At 50.5% G+C, this 28,000-nt stretch overlaps 1 protein-coding gene across 2 annotated transcripts in view; it reads right to left on the bottom strand.

The window, feature by feature from the left end:
• Positions 1–28,000, bottom strand: part of LOC147901974 (uncharacterized) — a 152,170-nt gene that overhangs the window by 71,826 nt on the left and 52,344 nt on the right. For both annotated transcript variants that reach the window (XM_087375122.1, XM_087375121.1), the window contains exon 8: positions 23,797–23,879. In XM_087375122.1, coding sequence (XP_087231248.1) covers positions 23,797–23,879 — 83 coding nt within the window. The remainder of the gene's footprint in view (positions 1–23,796; positions 23,880–28,000) is intronic.

Here is a 28,000-nt window from a genome sequence, read left to right on the forward strand (position 1 = left end):
TCCCCCGCTCTAACTTGCCCCCTCCTCCGCTCTCCCCCGCTCTCCCCCCCCCCCCCCCTCTCTTTCCCTTCCTCTCCGCCCCCTCCTTTCCTCTCCTCCGCCCTCCCTTTCCCTCCCCGCCAACTCCCTCCCTCCCTCCTAACCCGCCCCCTCCCTCCCTCCCTCCTAACCCCCCCCCCCCCCCCTCTTTTCCTCTCCCCCGCCCACCCTTTCCCTCTCCGCCTGCAACCTTCCCCTCCCCCGCCTCCCTTCCTAACTCAGCTCGCTACGCCTCCCCTCAGCCTACCTCCTCTACCCCCCTCACTCTATACTCTCCTTCCCTTCCCCTCTCTCCTACCCTCTCCTTTCTCCTCCTTCCTACACCCGTGTTCGAGGGCGTCCTGGGCCTTTTCACTTCGATTGGCGAATGGATCCCCATTCAACCAATCTCCGTCCACCTCCACCCGCCGCGAGAACCGTCATTTTTTCAGAAGACGAGTTGCAGCAAATCAAGAAAGATGTGGAATTAGAGGGCTCCACATCACTTTTCGCGCGCATCTTTGGGTCACACCCTTCCAGATCACAGGCTAGAGACTAGATGCTGGCATCGTTACCAGGAGATCTCGCCCCACACCTCAAGGATATTCGACTTTTGGGACGTGGATTCTTCCAAGTGATTTTCGACTCCCACGAGTCCACAGCCCTTGTTCTCAAAGCTAATCCCCTGGCTTTGGGTTCGAGGAGGATCTTTCTTTTACCCTACACCTTGGGCTTCGATCCAGTCGAGGAGGACGGGCAGGTCACATCATTGTTCATTAGATTTCCTGGTCTTCCTCAAGTCTACTATCGACTACTTGCCACTATCGGAGCAACATTCGGAGTGGTCACTGAGATTGCCACCCTTCCTGGCATGCCTTCTTCTTCGACAGAGGCAGTCAGTGCAGACGGGATGCCTCGTGTTAGGGTCATTGTCTCTGACCCTAACATCTTAGATGACCACATCATGCTTCAGCGTCCAGATGGCTCTCTCTTTCGACTGAAAGTCAAGATTTCAGGTAGACAGGACCAGTGCATGATTTGCAGGACCCTTGGGCACTTTGCTAGAGACTGCCCAAGGAATAGAAAAAGACCCAAGAGGTCTTCTGGTGTGGCTTCTTCATGTACTACCCCGACTGCACCTCCCCAGCACCCTGTACCATGCACTCCAAGATCACCAGCAGCAGCAGGGCGCCCTGCTTCGCGCACCCCAGGACCACCAGGGACAGCAGAGCGCCCAATGCCCCCAGCACACCCAGTACCACGGTGGAGAGCTATCAGAGCCGCTTACCTCAGGAGGAGACCTTTGATCCTGTTCAGACAGACACCTTCCAAACTCCGGAGGTGGATGTTGCTGCAGCCCCGAACACTACAGTTCCACATCAGGAGGGGCCTTTAGATGCACCAGCCCCAATCACCTTGGTTGCTGACCACGAGGGGGCTACAGGCACTTCTTTCCCGGAGACTGTTCCTGCCACAGTCAGGACGACCGAGAAAGTGCAGGCACAGATGAGGACTCCAGATTCCTCTTCAACCCAACCTCAGGCCTCCTCAGCACCCAACTCCAGTTCTACTGATAGAGGCTTGGCATGTCCCTCTTCTCCATCTTCCACGAGTGCAGGTCTTCTTCGCACTCCTCGGCCAGACTTACTTATCAGGAACTCTTTTTCGGCACTGGCAGATTCGGCGACTTTCATGGATGATGATGAGTTTGTGCCCTCCACCTTAGGGGTCCCGGTCATGGGGATCCCTTTTGATAGGGCCTCCCCTTCAGCAGGTGTGGGGATCCTCTCACATGTTGAGTTTCCTGCCCTCAGCAGCAATGTTTCGGCCCAGGGGAAGAGCATCCTCCCATCGATGAGGATAGTCAGCTGGAACATACAGGGCCTAGGCGGAGTTCCACACCGTCACCGTAGGTAGCTGATCCAGAATCAGCTTCATCCAGGTGTCATTGGAGGTGCGATTGATATCCTTTTTATCCGAGAACACAAGTTGGATGCCAGTGATTGCTCTAAATCGGGCAAACTGCTTTCAAGACATACCTTCTGGTCGCCTACTATGGGCACAAGGGGAGGTACTTGCATTTTAGTCTCTCCCTCTATTCTCCCCTTGGTTGCTGGTCATGGTACTATTTCCCCCTCTAGAGCTCAATGGATCATTATTTTGATCGGAGGGCGTAAGATTGGTGTTCTCAATCTTTATGCTCCCAACAACAGAGGGGAGCGGATCTCCTTTTGGAAGGAGTTACTCTCTTGAGCCCCCATTGCAGATTCTTGGATCATTGGTGGCGATTTCAACATGGTTGAGTTGCCATCAGGCAAAAAGGGAGGCAGACAAGATGGAATTCATTCTTTGGAGAGGGCAGCCTGGGATGCCTTTCTTTTTCAGTACAGTGGCAGGGACACTTGGTTTGATGATGCCTTTCATGTTATGCCACAGTCACTCCTGTATTCTTGGTTGAACAGGAGAATACACATGCCCATCCATGCATGTATTGACAGATTTTATGTAGACGATTGGGCACTTGACAGAGGAGGATCTGTATGCATTTCTACTGGGGTTTCCACCTCAGATCATTTTCCCGTGGTGTTGCAAATCCTTGAGCCTCATCGGAGAGGACGTTCTGCCAATGTCAGGATTCCAGATGCTTTTTAGGCAGAGGAGAGCCTCACGGAGGATATTTTACAGATTTGGGTTTCTCACATACAGGGTGGAGTTGTCTGCCCATCTCAGGTAGCTGCAGCCTTATCCAGAATTAGCGACTATTATCATACAGTCGCTGATTCCAGGAGACGTGAGATTCTCAGACGTGAGATTGGTATACGCCAGCAGTTAGCGTCCCTTCAGAGGGAAGAGCAAAAGAGGCTCACAGACGCTTGGATTCTGCTGCAGACATTGTTGGATCAGAGAGCAGAATATGCCTTTCATGCACGGGAATCCTTTTGGATTCAGATGGGTGGCAGGGTCAACAAACACTTTTTCTCTACTCATGGGCCCAGACATAGTAGAGATAGTGTCTCGCTGCTTGTTGACTCAGACGGGGTGTTACAATCAGATCCTGATGCTGTCATGCGTGTAGCTTCATATTATTTTATATCCCTTCTTACTACACATTAATTGGCATAAATCCAATGGTTTCTGGATTTGTGAAGATGACACCCCGGATTGGGGTAATGATATTGCCTTCAATTGGGTACAGAGGGGCGTCTCTGTCAGGTATTTGGGCTGCCAAGTTGGGGTGGGCATCTCTCCCTCACAACAGTTTGCTCCAGTGTTGGAGAGCATCAGAAGAAAGCTCCTTCTCTGGAGCTCAGCCAAACTTGACTTAGCTTCCAGGGAGGGTGGTGGTGGTTAACTAGGTTCTTCTAGCCATAGCATGGTTTGTATGCTCTTGTTGGTGCCACTCTAGGGATTGTATCACTCAACTTAAGAGGCCCGTACGAAATTTTTTATGGAGTGGTCTAGATGGCACAACTGATGTTACAGCCAAGGTAGCTTGGGAGACCTTGATTCTTCCTACAAGAGAAGGGGGTTTGAATATCATCGACCTGGATCTACAGTGCAGAGCCTTACTCTACAAGGTCGTTGTGAGAGGACTTATGCCAGGGCAAGAGCCTTGGAAGGATTTCTTTATCAGATGCATACAGTCTCGCACGCCCACTTCAGGAGAGGATTGGACACATAGTACCAGATGGGTTTTCACCACATCCCACCTCATATCTCCCTCTTCCCCTCTTATGGTTGCTATTCTGAAAGCATGGGTCAGCTTCAAGAGCACACTTTGCAGGATTCCCCCATCCACCCGTGAAGAGATTGAAAGGCAGCCTATCATGTGGAATGACAGTATTTTGGATGAGCATGGCAGACCACTTGGAGCTTCTCCTTACATGCAGTGGCCAAGATGGGAGAGGGACCCTGCATCTACCATGGGAGCATGGAAAGCATTTAGGAAGCTTCTTGCAGACCGACAGGCCCAGATGGTTCTTAATCTCAGAGGAAGTGCAGGGAGAGTCCAGCAGATTGATGCAGCCTTGCCCTTGGATTGGGTGGACACAGATGACATGCCTATTACTTGCTCCACTTGGATGGGGGCTTTTTCCAGATTGGGAGTTCCTTTACAAGTGATTGCTTTTCATGACACACATGAGAATGCCTTAGTCTTTGATGTTTCTTCGGGGGGCAGGCTGTCCAGATCCACAAACGATATCTTGTTGGAGGTACCGTTGCAGCCAGTTAGGGTAGTGGGCTTCATGAAGCATGGCTCTCTTTCACAGTGGTACTTGGATCCTAACCCGCTTCTCACCGCCCTGGGCTCATGGAGGCTGTGGCTCTATGGAGGTGTCCCAATTAACTTTTTGCAGTGGGACCCTAGGGAATGGGAATGCATAGATGGAGGGCACCAAGAGAAGGGCATCCCCTTCTTTCGTTACACGGTCAGTAATGCCAGAAAATTCCAGCTCAGCTGTAGGGGTTGGAGGCCTACCAGAGCTCCTCATTGGGAGAACTTTCAGATTTCTGCTGACTTGCAGAAAATTTTTTGGCAGAGGCTCTGGAAATCCAACCGTAATAGAAAAATCACTCTCTTCTTTTGGCTTTCTATTCATGGTGGGATAGTAGTGAACCAATGGAGATCTAGGTTCGGAGCTGACCCTTCTTGCCCTCGTTGCCTTTCTACTTTGGAGACAATACAGCACTGCCTTTGGGATTGCAGACAGGCGAGAATCATATGGAAGGGGATGGCAAGACTTCTCGGCACTTTTATTCACCTACCTTTCTACATGACCTGGGGATCAGTGGCTTGGCTCACTCTTTCAGGGCCCCAGGTCCTCTTTGAGAGACTTGACTCCTCTTGGGCTCTTCACATCCAACGACACCTTGTGGAGTCATGCTCTCTAGAGGATGTTCCAGCCACTCTCTTCAGGGCTGCTCATTCCTCGGTTGACTCTCCTTGGGAGGTCTTAGCTAGCATTGCAGCATGGCACACTTGGAAAGCCAGATGCACTGAGGTTCACCCTTCTCAAATCTTGGCCAGTACTTGGACAGATACGGTACATACTCTGATGGACATTTGGGTGACCATGCAGGGATCATCTCGAGCAGCCTCCTCCAGGAGAGTTACTTTTCTCGGAGATTGGAGAGATTCTCCCTTCTTTGATGAGACTTCTACAGGGTTGAGTTGGCATTTTCAGCCTCAGCCTTGGTTTCTTTCTACCTCATTCCTCTGAGGTGTTTTTATTACATCTTTTTTGCAAAAAAATATGCGTCTTTTCTGCCATCAATGCCACATTAGTGGTCTCGAGGCTATCGACCTTTTCGATCAAGGCCAAGCAAATTTTGCTGAGGTGGGTCAATACCTCGAAGGTATTCTTTGGGGGTGTTCCTGCCATGTACACTTGCATTGCACTTTCGAGTGCCTTAACATAGCTCCGTGTCATCATGCTGGTCTTTTCTTTATTTAAAAACAACCTGATTTCTGAGTTCCTTTTTTCTGCAGTTTGCTGGTGGAGTGGAGGTAGCAGCTCACGGGGGACCCTGGGGCATCATCTTGACCTCCGGTTGCAGTTCAGGGGGGGCTTCTCTGTTCAGTCACAGTCCGGGGGGCCTGCGTACCCCTGGCACAGAATTTCGAGGGCCTTTATTGGCCCTGGTGCAAGCTTGTTGTATTGTTTAGGGCAGCTACTGCTAAACAGTAGGCGGGAGGTAGACTAGTGGCGGGGTAGAGAGGTAGACTAGTGGGCGGAGGCAGAGAGGTTAGGGGCTGAGGCAAGCCTTGAGGCTGAGAGGCGGGGCTAGGGGGGGTTGCGCAGCGGGCTAGGTTAGGGGCTGGGGACGGGGCTAGGGGCTAGGGGCTGAGGCGGAGAGGATAGGAGCCGAGGCGGGGAGACTAGAGGCTGAGAGGCCGAAAGGCTAGGGGAGGTGGCACAGGCTGTTAGGCTAGGGAGGCTGCTAGGCTGCTAGGGGGCGGCAAAGCAGCATGGCGGGAGTGCTGAAGGAGGTGGCAGAGCAGCATGGCGGGGCGGAGCAGAGCAGAGCAGCATGGCAGCGCTAGGGGCGGAGCAGGAGCAGCATGGCGGGGCTAGGGGCGGAGCAGGGTTGGCGGAGAGTGAGGGCCTTCTTCCTAGGCGGGGGCTCACTTGTTTTCCGCAAGGAGGAGGTTCCAATGTTGTTAATTACCTCATGAGATCCCCCGCTTTTGCCTCTTAGATCACAGTTTTCTACATCCCACCACAGGAGCCGACCATACTACTTGTTTTTTAGCTTGTCCATCACTGAGCACATCCCATCACACATATACTACCTATCAGGAGATCCACTTTCATCACAAATTAGCCCTGATAGAATCACCTTGATCACCAGCTCTCTTCATGATTCGCTCTCCAATATTTTCCCTAGACGACTAGATCCACCCGCTCACCACCCACTTTATCAGTCCCCCGCAATAGTTGGTATGATAAGGCCTTGCACTGTCAACTCACATTTGAGACCAAGCTTTGAGACCAAGCATTATCTTCCAACTGGGATAGAGAGCAAAGGAGAATATCATCATCTAGTCCATCAAAGAAGAGGGAGAATAAGGAGGACTTCTAGCGGAAGTTCCTAGAGCAGAGGTCCCCATCCCCCTACCGTGGACCCATCCATCCAACACAATTTGCATGCACCCTCTACTACATCTCTCACTAAATCTTTCACAAATGCTTTGCCCAACCTCTTGTTCACTCTTCACCATTGGTTATCAACCATTAAGCTACATAATGGCCAAGCCAAAGAGGGGCCATACACTAGAGGGGCCATCCAAGTTATAGAGGGGTAGCCATTGGTCCCACTTCATATCCGGTTACTAGACTTTGTTGCTACCCCTCTATAACTTGGATGCATCCTTCCAGGTGGTCACATATATTCACAGAGTCAGGGACTTTGGCACTACTACATCCATACGGCACATGACCTCATTTATGGCACTAGAGACAAAGGGGGATTATAAAAATTCGTAAGCTCAAACACGTAAATTGTTTGCTAGGCCACGACTCCTTATTGATTGATTGCTACCATTTCAGTATAGCCTTGAGACCCATCCACTCTACCAACCTATCACGAGGTGAACCTGACAATCAAAGAGGACCTCCTATAGCTCCACACGTACACGACTTGGCGAGCATACCATGAGCTTTTGATAAAATCAGCTTTTACATAGATCACTGCTCGCAAATCTCGGAGGAGGGTTTTACCAACTCCCCTAGCTATACTCAAAACCATTCTCCCATATGCATTGAGGATATCGATTGGGGACTTTCAAGTATCCTCTCGATTGGTCACTTTCAAGTATCCTCTCGATTGGGCACTTTTAAGTATCCTCTCATTAGCCATGTATTGAGACAAGATGAGTAGAGAGCACTCCACGTGAAAGACGATCTGGACTCTATGCGACATGCAAGAGATTGAGACAAAGAAGCACTTTACATTCACATGCTCTGCGTACTGTGAGATCTGTGTATGGCATCGCCATATATTTCAGAGTAGATTTGGACCAGTCAGAAATTTATTGGCCCATCCTGATCAGAGACGCGTGGCGACTTTCCTTCTCGAGTCTCAATGGCATAGAGACCAACTCCTTCGAGTGCAGAGGCAGGCCGGTAGAGTCCAACCAAAGGATGATCACAAAACTTATTCTCTGCTGACTCGATTGAGCGAGAGATAGAAAGGGACACAAAGCAGCTGAGACCTAGAGAGCATGACACGAAAAACTCACCTTGAGACAACCCTCACATGAGGACCAAAAGGCATCTCCTCTTGACTATTTGACTTGGGAGACAAACGACTGGAGTGACAGTAGTGCTCATCAGGCAACAAGCTACCTCCCAGAGACTATAAAGAAGGAGAGAGGGGCCCAAATAGAAAGATCAAGCTGAGCACCAGCAACACTATTATTGATTTCTTTCCTCAACGGCGCCAAGCCTCACCAAATCCAAAGCCATTGTCGGATGAGATCATCTCTTCTATCCTCAACCGACTTGTTCCACACACAACATACATAGTTTCTATCACTCAAATGGTCAACAGACAGGTCACTGATGATGGGGATCTCCCTTCCCTTTCTATCTTTATTGGTGTCTATTGGATCTCATATGGATAAGCACTTATATACTATCCCGCAGTGACAGCGTTGTGTATCTCTCTATTGATATTCTCATCTCAAACATCGGCCTTGTGGATGCCCTCTTTAGTGGCCCCTTTTATTGAATCCCATAGACCCTTCGGTCCTTCAAAGACATTAATAGACTTTCTTTCTTCTCTTTATGTGTGCTGTCCAACTCCTCTCTCTCTCTCTCTCTCTCTCTCTCTCTCTCTCTCTCTCAATCACGGTGATCCAGCAGACCTTTGCGAAGGATAAGGGAAGATAAGAAAAAGATTTGAACTTCAAAAGAATGGGCACAATGGACATAGCTGTGCATTGAAATACTACATGAAAGCTAATAAAAGACAATTTTGGGATTTAAGATGTAAAACTGAAGAGGCATGGTAGTGGCGAAGATCATACGACAGACAAGCCTCTATTTTAAGCTCAACATGTAAATTCAGGATAGTGACATGACAGACCAGATTGACCAAAAAAACAAGTCTGAAAGGTAGCACCATTTTTACCAATGAAGATCTCACAAACATGCAAAGTGGGACAGAAGAAAGCATGCATGATGAAGATACCAAAAGTTAGAGATAATGATATGCTCAATTATTAATTTCCATTGACAAAAACAAGAGAGCTGGAATTCTTTGATATGATGAGATGGGTCATAAAAAAAGATATATACATTCAATAGTAGTTCAGGGAGTGAAAATTTGCAGGTCAATAAAGCTCTATTAGCCGAAAATAATAGGCAGAAACATGCTGGTGCCCATGAGCAATCTCATTAGCCTATTTATTCTTGATCGAGCCATGATAGTTTAATAATTCTTTGCCACTAATAATTTGATGTACTATCACACTTCCTATCAGAGCACGATGGTTAGATACTACAGACCCAAAGATGCAAAGTAGATCCCTCTTTGCGAAGCTTGTAGTGAAGGGGTCCTTACACCAAAGGAATGGTTTTTGCACACACTACCCACGACAGGATAATCCAAGTAGGACATCATCATATATAAAGGCAATTTGTAACTAAATATCCATTGCATTTCTTTAGGCACTACCTTGAAACAACCAATGTAAGGTATCTACCTTCCAAAGTGATACAGTAGGCATGAGAAAAATTTTGAGTAAAGGAAAGGAAACTACTTTGACAATGGGACCCACAACCTCATTAGGGTTGCGGAGGACATGTCATCATATCTATATTTTGTAAGTTGGACTGGGGTTTCTGTGAGAGAAGGGTGAGTGAGAGAGAGCAAGAGAGAGTGAGAGCTGAAAGCTTGGAAGCTGAAAGCTGAGTTGCAATAGAAGAGTGTGTAGAGTGTGACTCAATGAGAGAGAGATAAGGTTTTGTCGTAGTGACAAAACCTTAGTAGTCACTAACCATAGTTAGTGAACTAACTGCGGTTAGGGGGAAAAACCTCTGAAAGAGGGAAAAGTGCCCCTAACTAGCTTATTATATTACATTGGTCACTGCTGAATTATATCTATAATTCTAACACCCCCCTTCAGTGCCAACGTCATGTACAAGGCTGATCAATCACCAAACGGATATAAGTTCAGGGCACTGCGAAATGCCTCAAACATTTCACGTGGTAATGCTTTGGTGAAAATATCTGCAACGTTGTCATGTGTGGACACAAAGATCATACTGATCTCTCCTGCATGCAACTTCTCTCTGACGTAGTGATAGTGAACCTCAATGTGCTTCGTGCGAGCATGAAACACTGGATTCTTTGCCACTGCAATGGCACTCTGACTATCAGTGAGAATTGGAGAAGGACCCTCCAAAGACAGATGAAGATCAGCAAATAGACGTCGCAGCCAGACACATTCAACTGTTGCTATGAAAGCTGCCCTGTACTCAGCTTCACATGATGAGGTAGCCACTGTAGATTGTTTCTTGCTTAGCCAGGAAATGCAAGATTTACCCAAAAAGAAACAATTGCCACTAGTGGACTGCCTAGTATCATAATCACCAGCCCAATCTGAATCACTGTAGGCATGCATCTACAAGTCACCCCCCTTGGGAAATAGCAAGCCAAAAGACTTCGTGCCCTGCAAATAACGAAAGATGCGCTTAACTGCCTGCCAATGCATAGTTTTTGGGCTGTGCATGCACCTGCTCACCTCAGATACTGCAAACTGAATATCAGGTCTAGTGTTGCAGAGATATATGAGGCATCCAACAGCCTGACTGTAAAGTGTGGCATCAACTAATTCTCCTGCATCATGCATTGTGAGTTTCAGCCCCCGCTCCATGGGAGTGGCTATGGGCTTACACTCATGCATGTTAAATCTGTCCAAGAGTTTTTGAACATACTTGGACTGAGACATAACAGTGCCACGTCTCTCATGAGAGAACTGGATCCCCAAATAAAAGTGAAGCGGCCCCAAATCTGACATGTCAAAGTTGGTCTGCAAATCAGCTTTGAAATCTGCAATTTTGTCTTCATTGGACCCTGTGAGCAGTAAGTCATCGACATAAAGAAGGATGACTAAAATTTCCCCCCCATCCATCTTGATGTAGAGGGTGCTCTCAGTAGGACTATTGTGCAGCCCCTTGCTGGTCAAAAAGGCATGGATCTTGGCATACCATGCACGAGGGGCCTGTTTCAGCCCGTATAAAGCTTTGTTGAGCTTGCATACTTGAAGTGCATTTGTTGTAATTTCAAAGCCCGGAGGTTGTCTAACATACACCTCTTCCAGCAAGTCTCCATTTAAGAAGGCTGTTTTTATGTCCAACTGATGAACATGCCACTCAAAATGTGCAGCCATTGCAATAACTGATCGGATGGTGGTGATCCGGGATGTAGGAGCGAATGTCTCCTCATAATCTATGCCCTTTTTCTGAGCATAGCCTTTAGCAACCAGCCTTGCCTTATATCTGTCAATGGAGCCATCTGGCTTCCGTTTGACCTTGAAAACCCATTGTGTGCCAATGGCATGTTTACCCTGTGGCAAGTCTACAACATCCCAAGTCTGATTTTTTGCAATGGACTGCAACTCATCGTGCATGGCATTCATCCAATGCACATTGTCCTTTGCCTCTTCGAATGTGGCAGGCTCCTCCTCATCAAGGAGAGTACCTGCATATGCTGATTCCACAGAATTAGCACCTTCCATGTGCCTTGCTGCACTGCGAGTCCTGCCAGATAACAGAGCATCAATTTTACTCTCCCTGAGAGTCTGTAACAGCCAGTTTGGGACTGTTTTTGCTGCATGTATGTCTGCAATTTCTTGCTGCACCACCTGTTCCACTGCATGTGGAGGGGGCAAGACATTCTGTGGCGGAACTGAAGCATCTGGAGGTTGCTGTAAATTCTGATTCGCATCAGAAAAATCAGCAAGGGAACCCAAGGCAATGGGTAGTAACCCCTCAAAGACATCCTCTGAAGACGAAGGCATTTGAAATTCAGCCTGAGTGTGAGCTGAATTTTCAGAAAATATCACATCTCTACTTACTATGATCTTGCGTGTAGCAGGATTGTAGAGACGGTACCCCTTGCTTTCTGCACTGTAGCCAACAAATATGCATTTGATGGCTTTATCTGACAACTTGTGCCTAAATTCAACTGGCATATGAGCATAAGCAAGGCATCCAAAGACTCGGAAGTGATCCACTGAAGGATTCCTGTCATTCCAGACCTCATAAGGAGTTTTTGTTTTTAAAGCCTTAGTGGGACCCCGATTCAAAATGTAATTGGCACACATCGAACCCTCTAGCCAGAATTTGTGAGGCATGTGTTTGCTTTTCAGCATACATCTGTCCATCTCCATGAGAGTTCTATTTTTCCTCTCAGCTTTGCCATTTTGCTGAGGGGTCAGCCTGACTGTGAGCTGATGCACAATACCCTTGCCTTTGAGAAAAGCATCAAATTCTGTAGACAAGCATTCCCCACCTCTATCTGTGCGCAATGTCTGTATCTTGAGTCCGGTTTCATTTTCAACCATGGCTGAAAAGTGTTTAAACACCGTGAACACTTCATATTTCTGTTTCAACCCATAAACCCAAGTAATGTTTCAGCCCATAAACCCAAGTAAAATTGGAGTAATCATCAATAAATGTAACGAAGTAGAGATGGCCACCCAACGATGGAGTCCTCATGGGACCACAGACATCACTATGTATAAGCTGTAATTTGCGGACAGCTTTAACTGAACCATCCTTCTTGAAGGGGAATCTATGCATCTTGCCTAAAATGCACCCTTCACAGGCATGTGGAGGAGGTATCTCAAGAGGTGGCAATGCATCAACCATAGAAAACTTCTAAAGTGTCATCAAGCTGTTGTATTGCATGTGGCCATATCTGGCATGCCATAATTCTGCATTCTGCATGGCAGCTGTAGGGGTAGAAATTGCAAGAGCATGGGCTGCTCTTTTCTCAAAAATATCAAGCTGAAAAAGCCCACGCAGCAGAGTACCAGATAACCTTAAAGCATAGTCATCTTCCCTGTCTCGGACAGCACATTTGTCATCCTCAAAGATGACCTAAAATCCACCTCTGTTAAGAGTGGACACTGAAAGAAGATTTTTGGTTATGCCAGGCACATATAAGACATCTAAAAGTCTGAAAATTGAGCCATCAATGGCAGTGAGCTCAACATCTCCTGTGCCACGTACTGAATATGATGAGTTGTTGGCACAAGTAACTTTCTTACCAACGGGAGGTGGATGCAAGGAAGTAAAAAGACACTTCCTAGAAGTGATGTGCTTGGATGCACCACTATCAATATACCAAGTGTTCAGTGCTTCATTGACACTGAAAGCAGATGCATCCGTAGAAGAGTCATAACTGCAAGTCAAAAATGCATATGTATCATCACTGCAAGTGGCTGTACTATCCCAAGCATCTGGAACAGCCAACCTAGAATCTGAAATGCAAGATAAAAAGGCCTAATCCTATCCAACCAAGTTGGCTGCAGCATGCCCACTGTTAGATGCATGAGGAGCTGAATCTGAAACAGCCATTCCGGAGCTGTTTTTCTTCTCTTTTGCAAGCCTTTTCTTGCATTCTGCAATGTGATGACCTGGCTTTTTGCAGTAGTGACAAAAACCCTTCTTCTTGGGCTTACTAGCATCATTGTTAGCCTTTTGGGAAGGCTGTCCTGACCCACTGGAAGGCTGATTTACAGATGTCTTTGCCTGTCCCTTTGTTTTTGATTTAAACTTTCACAGCATGGCTTGTTCACCTGCACGTGAAGCCAAATTTTTCCTGGTCTGCTCTTCCTGAAGCAGAAGTCCTATCAACTCATGAAAAGTGAGGATTTGCACCCCCCCTCAATGATAAGTTCAGCGAGGTATGAAAGCTGAGATAAGACTCCGGAAGAGAATTCAGAGTGGTTGTAATCATCTCTGAATCAGGAATAATTTCATCTATATTTAACAATTGCTCTCTGAGATCCTGTAGCTTTGTGAGGTGGACTGACATGGAGTCACCCTCTTCCATATGTGTATTACTCAACTCTCTTTTCAAGAAAGATACCCTTGCATCATTCCGAGCTGCATACATGCTTTCCAAAATACCCCACGCTGCCCTGGAGGTCTTACACGACCCGATATGCGGAATGATAAATCTTTTGACTGAAAGAGAGATGCATGACAAAGCTAAGGCATCCCGTGAATCCCATCTCTTCTGCTCTGGAGTAGTAACTGTAGCTGCACCACCAACTTGTCCTGCAGCTGCACCTTGTGCACGACCTCTTCCACCTCCTTGCTGGGGAGGGGTAGCAGGTGCAATATCTGCTGGTCGGATCTCATCCCCATTGACATAATCCCATAAATTGCGAGAAATCAAAATATTGCGTACCATGAAACTCCAGAGGGAGTAGTTGGTACCATCCAACTTGTCTTCCTGTAAAAGACCACCGAACTGAAAGTCATTCTCATTTTGATGGGCCATATCTGAGAAAGAGATTGAAGCAGATACAAAGCTGAATTCCCTTACTAGGAATGAAATGCACAACTCCCAAAAAACACAGCCAAGCACGGGCTGTATATGCAACTTAGATTTCTGTACTTGCACTGTCAGAAATCTGTCCAAGCATCAAAAACTCTCCAGAATCTGCCAAAAGTGCTGCAAAACACTCCAAGAAAGGCAGTATGAACTAAAAACTCTAGAAATTGCTCTTCCAACACAAAAGCCCCAAATTGTGGCTTGAAATTGCAATCAGAAAGGGGCAAATTTACTAGAACGCCCAAATCTGCAATTTCTGAACAAAAGCCCCAAATTTCAGACTAGATCTGCAGATCTGTCTGCAAAAGCCCCAAATCTGTAATGTGTCTGCCAAAGCTCCAAATGTATTTCCAAAAATATAGCCAAACAATGGTTATCCTGCAAACAAAGCCTGCCCAAAAAACTAACTGCTCGAGTACCTGCAGAAGTAAAACTCTGCACAGAAGACCTGCAACAGAAGTGTACGGACAGTGAGCTGACAGTACAGAACTGTCAGTGTACGGAACTGTCAGGTACGGAATTCATACGTTGTACGGATGACCATACAAATGTACGGAATATGAACGACGGGAGCTGTACGGAGTACGGATGGCGGGAGCTGTAGTAAGGTGCTGATCGGCGAGCACATCCGTACGGAGTACGGACGATGTACAGCGAGCAAATGTGCAAAAACCACGTGCAGGTTCCGTACGGACTGTACGGACGATATGTGTTGCAGCGAAGCTAAGTTGCAGCTGGAGCTCACGGGATAGGCTGGAGCTTGAGGCGAGAAGCAGAGAGCAGGGTCAACCTGCTCTGATACCAAATGTGAGCGAAGGGTGAGTGAGAGAGAGCAAGAGAGAGTGAGAGCTGAAAGCTGAGTTGCAATAGAAGAGGGTGTGGAGTGTGACTCAATGAGAGAGAGATAAGGTTTTGTCCTAGTGACAAAACCTTAGTAGTCACTAACCATAGTTAGTGAACTAACTGCGGTTAGGGGGAAAAACCTCTTAAAGAGGGAAAAGTGCCCCTAACTAGCTTATTATATTACATTGGTCACTGCTGAATTATATCTATAATTCTAACAGTTTCAACACAAAAAAAGTTTATGGACACCACCAAGTCTAGAGATTAACTAGCCATACCATCAAAGGGATAGGTAAAATCTTGGGCAATCCATTATCTATCCCATCTTGGGTAGAAGAATCTTTTGGAACAAGCAATCCTCTTCAAATGATAGCGTAAATATGCTGAAGATGCCTTGTACCCTTTCTTGTCATCGGAGGTGGGAGGTTGACCAGCTTGGAGGATGTTTGGACTAACCGCTTCCTTATCACGTCTAGAGATTGCTTGGGAGGGACAACCCTTGCAACTAAGCATATCGATGTTCAGAAAGAGAACTCCAAAACCACAACAGGATCACATGCGGCAACTTCCTTCGTTTTGCAAGTAGGGTTGTAATACTCCCCTTTTTCAGGTATCCTGTGGAGAGTTGTCATTACAAGCGATGCTCAAGGTTGGTTAGTATTCATCAAGATATATCCATAGTACCTTTCTTTGCTAAAGAACTGTACAGCAGGTATGTTCTCAGTTATGTCATTATGGTGCATATGAAAATGTGTGTCACTCTGCTGGATACCATCTTTGCCTTTGAGCAATGTATGGATAGCTACACACTTTTTAGTCTGAACTATCTTTATAGACAAGCAAGTTTTGCGCTCCTGCGAGCTTCCCCTCCCCCCCTCGCCGTTAGCCCCTACCTCCCCCCTCGCTCCCCCCCCCCCCCCCTCGCTGCGACCACCTCCACCCCTCCCGCTACCCCTCGCCTCACCTCCGCTCCAGCCGCCCCCTCGCTCCATCCCGCCCCCTCGCTCCATCCCGCCCCCTTGCCTCCGCTCCTTCCCGCCCCTTCGCTCCAACCCGCCCCTCGCCCCCTCGCTCCAATCCGCCCCCTCGCTCCAACCCGCCCCTCGCCCCTCCCCCCCTCGCTCCAACCCGCCCCCTCGCTCCATCCCGCCCCCTTACCTCCGCTCCATCCCGCCCCCTCGCTCCACCCCGCCCCTCGCCCCCGCTCTAACCCCCCCCCCTCGCTGCCGCTATAACCGCCTCCGCTCTAACCCCCCCTCGCCGCCGCTCTAACCGCGCGCTCCATCCCGCGTCGCCTCGCCTCGTTTTTTTTTTTTTTTTTTTTTTTTTTCCCTCTCTCTCTCTCTCTCTCTCTCTCTCTCTCTCTCTCTCTCTCTCTCCCCAGCCCGCCTCGCCCTCGCCCCGCCTCCGCCATTCCGCCCCTCGCTGCTCCCTCGCCATCCACCCCGCTCCAACCCGCCCCCTCGCTGCTCCTTCACCCCTCGCTTCACCCGCCTCCGCCTCATTCCGCTCCCCTCGCCCCCCCGCTTCACCTCTCCACCCCCGCCATTCCAACTTCACCCCCCCCCCCCGCCCTCTCGCCCCTTCCGTACTCCCCGCACCCCGCAGCCTTCGCCCCGCCCTCAGCTTCGACCCCTCCGACCCTTCATTTCGCCTCGCCCGCCTCACCCCCAGGCTCCACCGCCGCTTCATCCCCTTCTTGGGTGGCAGCCTGTTTTTCTTCATCGGAAGCTTGCAGTTAGTCTTGGCGGTATGGCGGCCCCCAGCCCGGATCCGGAGGCCCAGTCGGACCCTCCCTCTCCAGATGCCTACCGCGTTATCCTGACAGAGCAACAATCATCCCGTGTTCAGGCGGTAGCCAGTGACTTTGCTCGTACCTCTGTTTACGGTAGAGTCATTGGACACTCCCCCTCCAGGTCTACCATCAGGGACTGGCTCCAGTCCACTCTCTTGCTAGAGGATGGCCACATTGAGGAGGTGGCCCTTATGGGAAGGGGCATCTTCTGGCTCAAACTCTCCAGTGAGAAAGCTGCGAGCAATCTGGTTGCCGGTTCCCCCACATCGGTGGATGGGAAGATCATCATGATAGTCCCGTGGTACCGTGGTTTCAGCGCAGCGGATTTCGATACTCGGTTCCGTATACCTCGCCACCCAGTGACACTCGTTTTTCCAGGGCTTGCTACTGAGCTGCGGCCGATTGTCAGGGACTTGGGCTCCCATTTTGGCTGGGTTATGCACGACACCTTTGCCGATGCGGTGACCACGGCAGGAGCTCCCCGAGTCCGTGTGGCTGTGGCGGATCCTGCGACTCTCCCTGCAGTGATCGAGATCGTTACAGGTGCCGACAGTATCACCCAGAGCATGATAGTCACCGGACAGCCAGGTCAGTGCCTGCGGTGCCATGGCTTTGGGCACTTGGCGGCTGCTTGTCCACGCTTTGCCAGCTCGTCTCGACCCTCCCCGCCCCCGCCCCCTCCGCCCCCACCTCCCCCCCCCGGACAGCCACGTCAGGAGGAGCCGAGGCAGTCGGAGCCTGGGCCAGAGGTAGTGGGCGGTTGGACCGAGGTTCGAAGGAAAAGAGGAAAGAATAAGAAGATTTCGGATAAAGGCAAGGAGGCAGAGGTCACCATTCCTGCAGCAGCACTCCACAGGCCTGACAGGCAGATGCCCCAGGGACCTGGGAGAGCCTCTTCTTCGACGGCAGCCCGCCCTCCACAGCCTCAGATCCTCCTCTCCCCCACCCCCCCGCCTTCTCCCCGGTTTCCCCAGTTTCCCCCCCCTTCGCCCGCCCCGCAGTTTCAGCCCCCGCCTCCTTTTCCTCAGTCCCCTCCCCCTCCCCCTCCCTCTCAGCCCCAGTTCCAGATGCATCCCCATCCCCCTCCCCCCCCTGCTCCCCTCGCCCCTCCTACAGAGTTAGCTGCACCGTCGCCTTCCCAGCCGAGTGCAGCCTCCGCTCCACCTCCTCCACCTTCTCCGCCAGTCGCCTCCGTGGAGCCCGAGTCGCCTATCCCGCAGCCTCCTCCCCTTCCTCCCCCGCTTGCAGGACACCTGGTGTCTGTACCACCAGTGGAGCAGGTTTCCCTTCCCGCTAGCCCCTCAGTGGCAGACTCAGCTGGGTCTCAGCTCCAGGAGAGAGAGCTCCCTCGAGACTTTTACAGATCTGGCCCCTGGGACTACCTGGATGTGGCCGACCTTGGGACCTTCCCGGCTTGTCTCGACATTAGTATCTTCATGCTCCGCAAAGGGGCGGATGGGAGGATTGGTGCCTTGGCTCCCAGGGATGGCCCTAGCTTCGCCTTCACGTTCCTCAGCGATGGCACCGAGACCTGGACAGACGACTCGGTGTGGGAGGCTCTCAGAGAGCAGACACACGCCCAGATTTGCTCCTGGATAGGCCCGTCCGGTGGGCAGCTCCTCGAGACTCAGTGGTCCGAGGGCGATGTGCGCTTGCGGTGGCGTTGCGCTGCCAAACGTTTCCGATTGATCGTGATCCTCAGACCCCCCCTGGCATGGCCTCTTCCCCAGGATGTCAGAGCTTGGTCCCAACAGAAACTCCGAACCTTCTACGGGATGACTGCTTCAGAGATCTCGAGCTGGCTCGAGAAAGCATTTGTTCATGGCACTAGGGGCCTCTCGCCTTTGCTGAAGGTTTTGAAGAACGGGCAGGACGACCCCGTCTCCCCCTCCAAACCTTCTCACAAGCGGCAGCGCCTCCACTCCGATCTGTCTGATTCTTCTTCGACTTCTTCTGCGAGCAGACAGCTGTTCGCAGCCCCCCATCCCTCTCCATGAGCCTACACCTCGTTTCCTGGAATGTGAACGGGTTTCACTCTTCGAGTACCCGTGGTCCCAGGAAGCTCATTTTGCGTCAGGAACTTCAGCCTGCAGTGATTGGTCGATTGGATGTACTGCTGCTCCAGGAGCACAAGCTTTCTGCGGCTCATGCCCGTAGCTGCGGGAAGGTTCTCCCTGGACGCTCCTACACTTATTGGGAGCCTTCGATCGGCGCACAGGGGAGGAGCGGGGGGGTCTGTACCTCCGTGTGCGAGCAGTTAGCTCAGTCAGTTTTCGGTCACGGCACGTTGATCCCAGGCCGAGCCCTTTGGGTAGGCCTGAATTTGGAGGGATCCAAGATAGGAATCCTCAACATTTATGCTCCCACAGACCTCAGATGCAGAGCCACCTTTTGGAGGACACTTACAGGGATTCTTCCAGACATGGATTCCTGGATTGTTGGAGGAGACTTCAACAACCTGGAGACCTTGGAGGACCAGCAGGGTAGAGATCCGGCGTTCACAGGTATGGCTCAGGCAGAGCAGTCAGCTTGGGACTCTTTCATCTTCGCGACAGGAGGGAGGGACAGTTGGAGAGACCCGTCCTTCCGGCGTTGGCACGGGAGCCTGGACTTCTCTTGGGGCTTCCGCAGGGAAGGAGGCAGACTCCTGGAGCGGCTTGATAGGTTTTATGTCAGTGATTGGGCCATCAGCAGAGGTGGCCAGGCGGGCATTGTTCCAGGGACGACACTATCCGACCATGCGCCTGTGCTCCTCTCATTAGATTCGGCAGCCCAGACTCTCCCCCCCCGATCATGCAGGATTCCCGATTCCATCTTCTCGAGGGTGGACGTCCGTAGCAGCATTTGCAGTCTTTGGGACAGAGACTGGGGGGAGGGCATGGATCTGGTAGACTCGGTCGCGCAGGCTCTGCAGGAGTCCAGCCAGATCTGCCAGCTCGCAGCCCTACAGGTTCGACAGGATTGGTGGGGCAGAGAGAGAGCTCTTCGGAGGGACCTCGCCTCCATTCAGCGACTTCAGCAGTCTTCCCCGGGCTCGGAGGAGCTTCGGATCCAGGCCCTTCGAGCCAGAGCCCTCTTGGAGGAGACCCTCCAGCGTCGCTCCGAGTTCTCCTATCACGCCTCTCTCTCCTTCTGGGCCCGGAAGGGTGACCGGATGTGCAGGGAGTTCTTCAGGACACACGGCCAGAGAGCTGCAGGTGATCAGCTACGGAGTCTCAGGACAGCGGATGGTCACATTGTTACGGACCCGGGGGAGGTCATGGGGTTGGCCACTGACTTCTACAGGACCCTCTTCCAGCAGGAGCCACTTGCCCCTCGTGCTAGTCGTGACCGTGAGGAGGTGTGGAGGCACATTCCATCCCTGGTCCAGCCCAGCATGCAGGCGTCTTTGTTGGCGCCGTTCACCGCGGATGAGATGTTGGAGGCCTTGATGGCTATTGATGGGCAGAAATGCCCAGGTGAGGATGGGCTATCCCGAGCTTTCTTCACCTCCTTCTGGGACCAGATCCATCAGCCCCTCCTTGCAGCTCTGCAGGGGATTTTCAGCAGCGGTCAGATGCCAGAGAGCCTCTCCTCGGGACTGATTTGCCTCATCCCGAAGGGAGGAGATAGACAGGAGATCCGCCAGTGGCGTCCGATCACTCTCCTTACCACTGCCTACAAAATCCTCGCCAAGATGATCAGTGCCAGAGTTCGACCTCTACTCCCAGACCTCGTCCATGACACTCAGACAGGCTTTGTCCAGGACCGCAGTATCCTGGATAATGTCTTCACCTTTTCAGAGGCGGCGGAGTGGGCTCAGTACAGCGGTTCACACCTTGCCATTTTACTTCTCGACTTCGAGAAGGCCTACGATCGCGTGGATTGGTCCTTTTTGGAGGGGACTCTGGAGCGGCTAGGTTTCCCGGCAGGCTGGATTCAGGGTATCTCAGCTTTGTACAGGACAGCGTCTAGCAGAGTCATCATTGGAGGCAGGATGGGTGAGCGTTTCAGCTTGGAGAGATCAGTACGTCAGGGTTGTCCCCTGGCTCCTTATCTGTTTCTCTTCTTCGCCGAGGCCATGACTTACTACCTTCGGGCGAGGTCCACAGGGCTCAGGGGTGTTCGCCTTCCACTCCGGGAGGACACGGAGCTTCTGGACTCAGAGTACGCAGATGATACAGCCCTTTATGTCCAGGACGATGAGAGGATGCTAGAGAGGGTGCGGATGGCCCTGGAGGTTTTCTGCTCGGCCGCTGGTGCGAAAATCAACTGGAACAAATCAGTTGGTTTTCTCACAGACCCGGGGGCGTGTTCTCAGTGGGGGCGATTCCTGGGCTTCAGATGGATTCCACGTGGTCAGACAGCTAGATACCTTGGCTTCCAGGTTGGCCTAGACATTACGCCAGCTCAGCAGTTTCTCCCGGTGCTAGATTCCATCCGACGGAAGCTGGCTTTCTGGAGCACTGCTAAGCTGTCCCTTGCAGGTCGTGCTTTAGTAGTTAACCAGGTCCTTCTAGCCACGGCTTGGTATGTGGCTTCCTGTTGGTGCTTCTCGAGATCCAGCGTGGCACAGCTCAGGAGGTTGGTTCGGAACTTTCTTTGGTCTGGGGAGGATGGGCAGAGAGATACCAGAGCCAGGGTTGCTTGGCAGACAGTCATTCTTCCGCAGGCGGAGGGGGGTCTGGGGGTCATTGATCCAGAGCTTCAGAGTCAGGCCTTGTTAGGCAAGCTTATCATCCGCGGTTTGACCCCAGGGGGGCAGACGTGGAAGATGTTACTCCAGCAAGGAGTCGGCTCTTGTGTCCCGCGCCGAGGTGGAGAGTGGCTACCGTCCTTCAGGTGGATCTTCACTTCCGCCCCGCTCACTCAGCCCCGCTCCCCACTCGTTCGTAGCCTCCTCATGGTTTGGAGGCGGCTCCGTCTCAGTCTCATTCAGTCCCAGCCCAGCTGTCAGGAGGAGATCGATCGCCAGCCGCTCGTCTGGAATGGGCAGGTCAGAGACGCCGAGGGCCTTCAGTTGGGGGAGAGATCACATATCAGGTGGGACGGCTGGATGAGGGGGCCAGCCCGGTCCCTTCGAGTTTGGAGGGATACGTACAGACATCTGGAGATGGCCGATCTGGCAGACGCAGCGGGAGGTGCACGCGGAGTCCAGGCGAGACGCACGGAGATCGACGGAGCGATCCCAGCCGCTTGGTTGGCTCCACCTGAGCCTCAGGTCCTCATGCCTGGAGACACCCACTGGCTGGGACAGTTCACCCCCCGTGGCATCCCACTGGTGGTCGCAGGACGTTTGGATGACTCCTCTATCGCCTTCTTCGCGGTTTCAGGGGACGGACGACTCAGGAGAGAGGATGCGCTCATTGACCCCCTACTACCGTGGCAGAGGGTTAGGGTCGTAGGCCTTCTGGGGAAGGTCTGGCATACCGACCCTAGTATCGAGCAGGACCAGTTGCAGCTTTGGCGTCTTTGGCTCTGGGAGGGGCGGGCCTTGTCAGAGCTTGAGTGGGACCCAGGAGAGTGGTGGTGGCCAGAGATTGTGACAGGACAGGGGCAGACTTCCTTCTTCGCTTACAGCACGACTCTGGGCAGGCGAATTCTCGGGAGGATGCAGAGCCGCCCCCCCACCCAGCGTCCTAGCTGGTACGCACAGGGTATCTCCAGGTTCTTTTTGCAGGCTTTCTGGAAGGCCTTGTGGGAGAGCTGGCGGCCACGGAAGATCTCGTACTTCCTGTGGCTTCTTACCCACAAAGGTCTTCCAGTGGGGAGCTGGTTGAGGCAGATAGGCCAGGACGGTTGCTGTCAGATTTGCCATGCGGATGAGGAGTCACCAAAACACTGCCTGTGGAGCTGCATGCGCGCCCAGGAAGTGTGGAGGTGGACTTTCGGGCTTCTTACTCGTGCAGCACCAGAGCTAGGAGTGATCACTTGGGGCGCGTTCTGTTGGTGCAGCACCGCACCTGGTCTTCATCACTTGTTCGAGGCATGCCAGCAGGACCCCACTTTCCTTATCACACAGGGGACGTGGGGGCCGCTCGAGGGTATCCCACAGCACCTAGCAGAGGCTGATACAGGAGTTCGGGAGAGGCAGCCAGTCTGGGAGATTATCAGCAGCATTACAGGATGGCACATCTGGACCTCGCGCTGCGCGCAGATCCTCGGTGGCACCTCCTTATCGACTGCCCAGATCATGGCGGAGATTTGGAGTGAGATTATTCATACCCTCAGAGGCCAGTGGGACCAGATTCAGGGAGACTCCCGGGCTGGTCAGGAGAAGCGGAGACGCTTCCTCCAGGCTTGGGATTCACAGAGCCTCTTCTTCGAGCAGACTACGCAGGGCCTTCGGTGGCACTACTCACCACCCCGATGGCTGTTCATTCACACTCAGCATATTCCTCCGTGAGAGTATGATTTATTATGCTACCTTTTGGGCTGCGTCCGGTTTGTGTACGCAGCCCGTCAGCTATAAGCTGACCTCTTGTATCTTGTTCTCGAAGTAATATAATTAGAACTGTTTTTTCGGAAAAAAAATGGATAGCTACACACACACTGAGTGGGATGGGGACACTTGTATATGAGCACAGAGCTGTCCAAGACAATTTTAATAGATGCAAGAGGATACCATAAGATTTTCTTAGTAAGTTATCTGTAAATATCATCAATAGACGAGATATTCCCTCAAGTAGGTACAGCAGGTATGTTCTCAACTATCTCACATTGTGGTGGATATGAAAATGTGTGTCACACATGTGCCCTACTGGCTATCATCCTTCCTTTTGAGTAAAGAATGGATAGCTACACACATAGACACACACTATGAGTGGGATGGGAACACTTGTACATGAGCACCGAGCTGTCCAAGACAATTTTAACAGATGCAAGATCATAAGTTATCTGTAACTATCATCAATAGACCATATATTCCCTCAAGTAGATTTGGACGTCTTCCCTTAAGATGCAGTTCTACAAAGAAGTCATCCTTCTAAGCATCAATTTATTTCCAAAAGAATCAACCAAATTTTTTTCATATTTCCAAAATATTTCCAACCCAAATAAAATAAAGGCATAGTCTATCCAACCTTTTCACAAAGAGACTTAGCTTCCAAATATTGTTGCTTCAACTCCTTATTTTCTGGCTCCAATCGCAGAGCAAATTCTGTATCTGCTTGCAAAAAGTACATGTAAACTATAAATTAAGTTTGCTCACAGAGCTCTTCCACTTGAATGTCACGATCGTTTCTTATAACCCAAGCAAGATTACCTATCAACATAAAAGAAGATGCAAGTAACCAAGAGTTCATTATGCTTTTATCACAAGCTAGGACAAACAAGTGAAAAACTTTGTCCATGTTGCTTGAAGACTAGAATAGTCATGCCTATGAGTTCACCAATAAGGAAGCAACATGGTCCCTATTGATGCAAGTAAAACACATTAAACTATGTCAAGTAGAAACCTTGACTCCAAAAAAGCACCATACATGGTCTCGCCAATCCTCAAAAAACATACATGTTTAGCAATAGAAATATAAAATTAAGGCACCGTAGGAAGTGTGGTACCTACATTAAAACGTTATCTTCAAGGAAACAAAAAACATCTCTTGCTCCGCACTTCATAATTTATCTCCTACAACAATAAAACAGTTAACGTTGTGTATTATACATACACATGTATGAATATATTTATGGATAACAAAATTCATGCATGCACGGATATATTTGTGTGTGTACATACAATGTAATCATGTGTGTACAAACTCCTCACATCAAGAGTTGCAGCCTTCACAGAGAGAGGCACGCCTCTTCATGCACACACCATTTGCAGCATGTCTAAGGGGAGGTCTGATCTCTTCCAGAGGTGTTACCGGAGGCCTAAGACCACTGGTGTGAAGTGCGTGCTGAGAGGTATGTAGGGCTTGTATGGTAGTATTCTCTATTTCCCAATGGTGCTGAGAGGTATGTAGGGTTTGTATGGTAGTCTTCTCTATTTCCCACTGGTGCCTCTCAAGGCGATGTTGCTCCTCAAGTGCTTCCTGTTGCCTTTCCCACATTTCCTCCTCCTCAACTTCTGACTGCCAGGCCCAGCACTGAGTGTCTATTAATTTTTCGAACTCCAATTTCAAGTGTTGTTTCTGGGACAGCAATCACTGGGTATGCCCTGTGGAGTTGAAAATCATAGCACCTAACTGAGAGAAGGTGTCATCCATGATCCGCTGCGCCATATGTAGGGATCGCTTGGCCCAAGCATATCTATCACTGTAGCGCATTATGTCTGCCATGTCGATCACCTCGCCGTACTCCTCGAAAAGGGCTGTCATACCCCAATCCTCCAAATGCTCCAAAGCCTCCACCAGTGTGAGAGTATCCAAGTCGAGATAACAAATCGGGGCCCTGGATCTACTAGAGGTGGCTGCCAATGCCCCTTGTAAAGGGATGGTAAGACCTGCTATCAGTCCTCTTCTACACACACAGGTGACCGTTTGCCTTTAAGATTGAGGGGAGTTTTCAATAGTCCTTGTTCTAAACCCTTAATTGCGCTACATAACAGAAAGATTGCCCAGATGATGAGGCAATGTAGTGCATGAGCATGTCGTTCTCCAGGAACGGGGAGCAATCTGCTAAAAGAGGCTGCCTGGCCGGGTGTCAAGTGGGTCAGGTAGCCCTGTCCGGGCTGTACAAAGAGGTTACGGGACTGTACGGAGAAGGTACGGGGGGGAGAGAGAGAGAGAGAGAGAGAGAGAGAGAGAGAGAGAGAGAAAGAAAGAAAGAAAGTGTATTATTGTCCACTAAAGGCCAAAATGGGCCCATGGGACATCAAGAACTCTGCATACGAGATAGCACAAAATCAACGTGCCACAAAGAAGAGGCATCGTCAAATATCATCTAAGTGCTACGCAATACAATGCAAGTGAAAGTACATAATGTCAAATTTGAGCCTAAATACAAAGTAAACTAGATGCAAGGAAACCGCCCCTGGGTGCAAAATGGGGGGATGAGTACAATATGCCAATGCAAAGATACAAGTCCAGGTGTCACGGAGTCTGAGAACCAAAATAATACTAGAAATCCTGTCCATCGACTCTCCCTCCTGCTATGAGAGTACAAATCTGAGCAAAGGTGAGGTGAGCGGCTGGTGGGGCGAGATCTCCATGAGTAAGTCTCCTCCGAAAAGCTGCCATCATCCTGGATCGTCTGGAGATGAAGCGGCGAGTACGTCCCCTATGTAACAAGATTCTGCGGCATCTACAAACCATCTCATATGTACATCCACAGGGTGGAGGCATGTGTCCTGTGTGAGCTCTAACCTCCTCGTGCTCCTCCTGGTCTTTGTCCTCTGGTATAGCGTGTGCCTGAGCTCTATCAGGCTAGGCTCTATCACGCTCCGGTCTGTGCTGATGGTCTCTGAGGTAGTCTCGTCGAAGCATAGTGGCCTCCCTGACATAAAGAGCTAGGCAATGCTGATCCTCGTAGTCCATCACTCGTGAGAGAGGTCCAAAGCCATCCATGAAGAGACAGTGGAATCTACCTCTGAGCTCATAATATAGCGGGCATCTGCAAATGAAGTGCTCCTCTGACTCCACCTCTCCCATGGTGCAACAAGGGCAGATCCTGGTCTCTCGGCCTGGTCGCCGTCCATCCTCCATGCGTCGCATCCTACCAGCCTCTATCTCGAGCTGATGCGAAGAGACTCTAAGCTGGCCAAGGCAATCCTCAGTGAGTGGGACATGTGGATACCTGTATAGCCTGGTGGAATGACAAATCCATCCTCTGAGATCCGAAGGAAGTGGTCACGATATGTGGCCATCTTCGTCGGAAGCTGTGTGGGATAAATCCAAGTGCGATACGTATGAAGCTGCAGCAAGTCTGCTCTCGTGACCTGGCTAAGCTCGTGGCGAGTCAACTGGAGATGAGGGGCATCTATGCTGTATCGGAAGGGAGGCAGTCTATCCATGTCTAGTCCAAGAGATGTGAGCCACCTAGTGAGTCTGAAGTACCAGCAGTATCGGGCCCCAGATCGTGCCAACTCCATAGAAGATGCAAGTGCTAGCCATGGCAACCGAGCTCTGCCTGCTGCTGAGTCTCCAAACTCCCTAACCCTGTGCAAATACATGACCGACTGAAACGCTGCATCCAATGCAAGGGGAGTAGCTCCAAACTCTGCTAGCATGATCTCGTGTGGAACTGTAGCCTTGGCCCTAATGAGCCGAGAGAACATGATGATCTGTAACCTCTCTACTCGTCTCCAATCTGCAGCGCCGAGGTCTCCTGCCCAGAAAGGAGCTACATACATCGCAGCTGGTCTCACCAATGTATCAAAAAGCAAGGATTTCGTATCGGGATGCTGAAAGTGGGACTGAAAACACTGACGCTCAAGATGAGCCAACGAAGCATACCCTTTACTAATCCTATCTCGTGCTGCATATGTCATGGTGAAAACCGGTCCCCTGAAAACTACCCCCAAATAAGTGTACTCTCTAACAAGCTCAATGGGCTGTCCGTCATAAGTGAAGCAAAACTCATCCGTGCTGTAAATACGATCAGAGGTGTTGAAAACCATAACCTTGGTCTTGCCAAGGTTTACGGTCAACCCCCTGTCCTGGCAAAACCTGTGGAGTGCCTCAATATGTGCCTGGAGGCCCTGAGCAGTAGAGGAAATGAGAACCACATCGTCCGCATACAGGAGGATAGGAATGGAGGATCCTGAGAGAGTAGAGCCCACACCGCCTGTCATCTGTACAAACATCTCTAGCTCATCAATATATAATCCAAAGAGAGTAGGAGAGAGCGGGCAACCCTGCTTCACCCCAATCGTGCTGCATACCTCCTCTGAGAGCCCCTTACATGTCCGAACCCGACCAGTGACCCTCTCATACAAAGCCATGATAGCCCACTGTATCTCTCCACTAAAGCCCATCTGGCGAATCCTCTGAAACAATCTGAATCGCGGAATTGTATCAAATGCCTTCCTGAAGTCCACGACGCAACAATAAAGCCGTTGCCTTCGTGACTTCGCCTCCTCTACCAGTGCCCTGAGTGTGAGGATGTGGTCAAGTGTCGAATGATCCCTGCGAAATCCAACCTGCCCTCTGGCTCTGAGTCCTGTCGTCTCGGCATGGTCATTTATACGGCTTTCCAAAACTGATGCATAGATCTTGGCCATAACGTGGCCAATCATGATGGTCCTGTAATTCGACGGCTCCATAGGGTCCCCCGACTTGTGGATAGGTACTATGGTATTGCCTAACCAGGACTGTAGTAGGCCTGTACAAACAGACTCATTGAAGA

Source organism: Dipteris shenzhenensis, chromosome 5 (assembly GCF_047967505.1).
Source record: "Dipteris shenzhenensis isolate YYH24624 ecotype China chromosome 5, Dip_SZ_1.0, whole genome shotgun sequence".
Lineage (NCBI taxonomy): Eukaryota > Viridiplantae > Streptophyta > Polypodiopsida > Gleicheniales > Dipteridaceae > Dipteris > Dipteris shenzhenensis.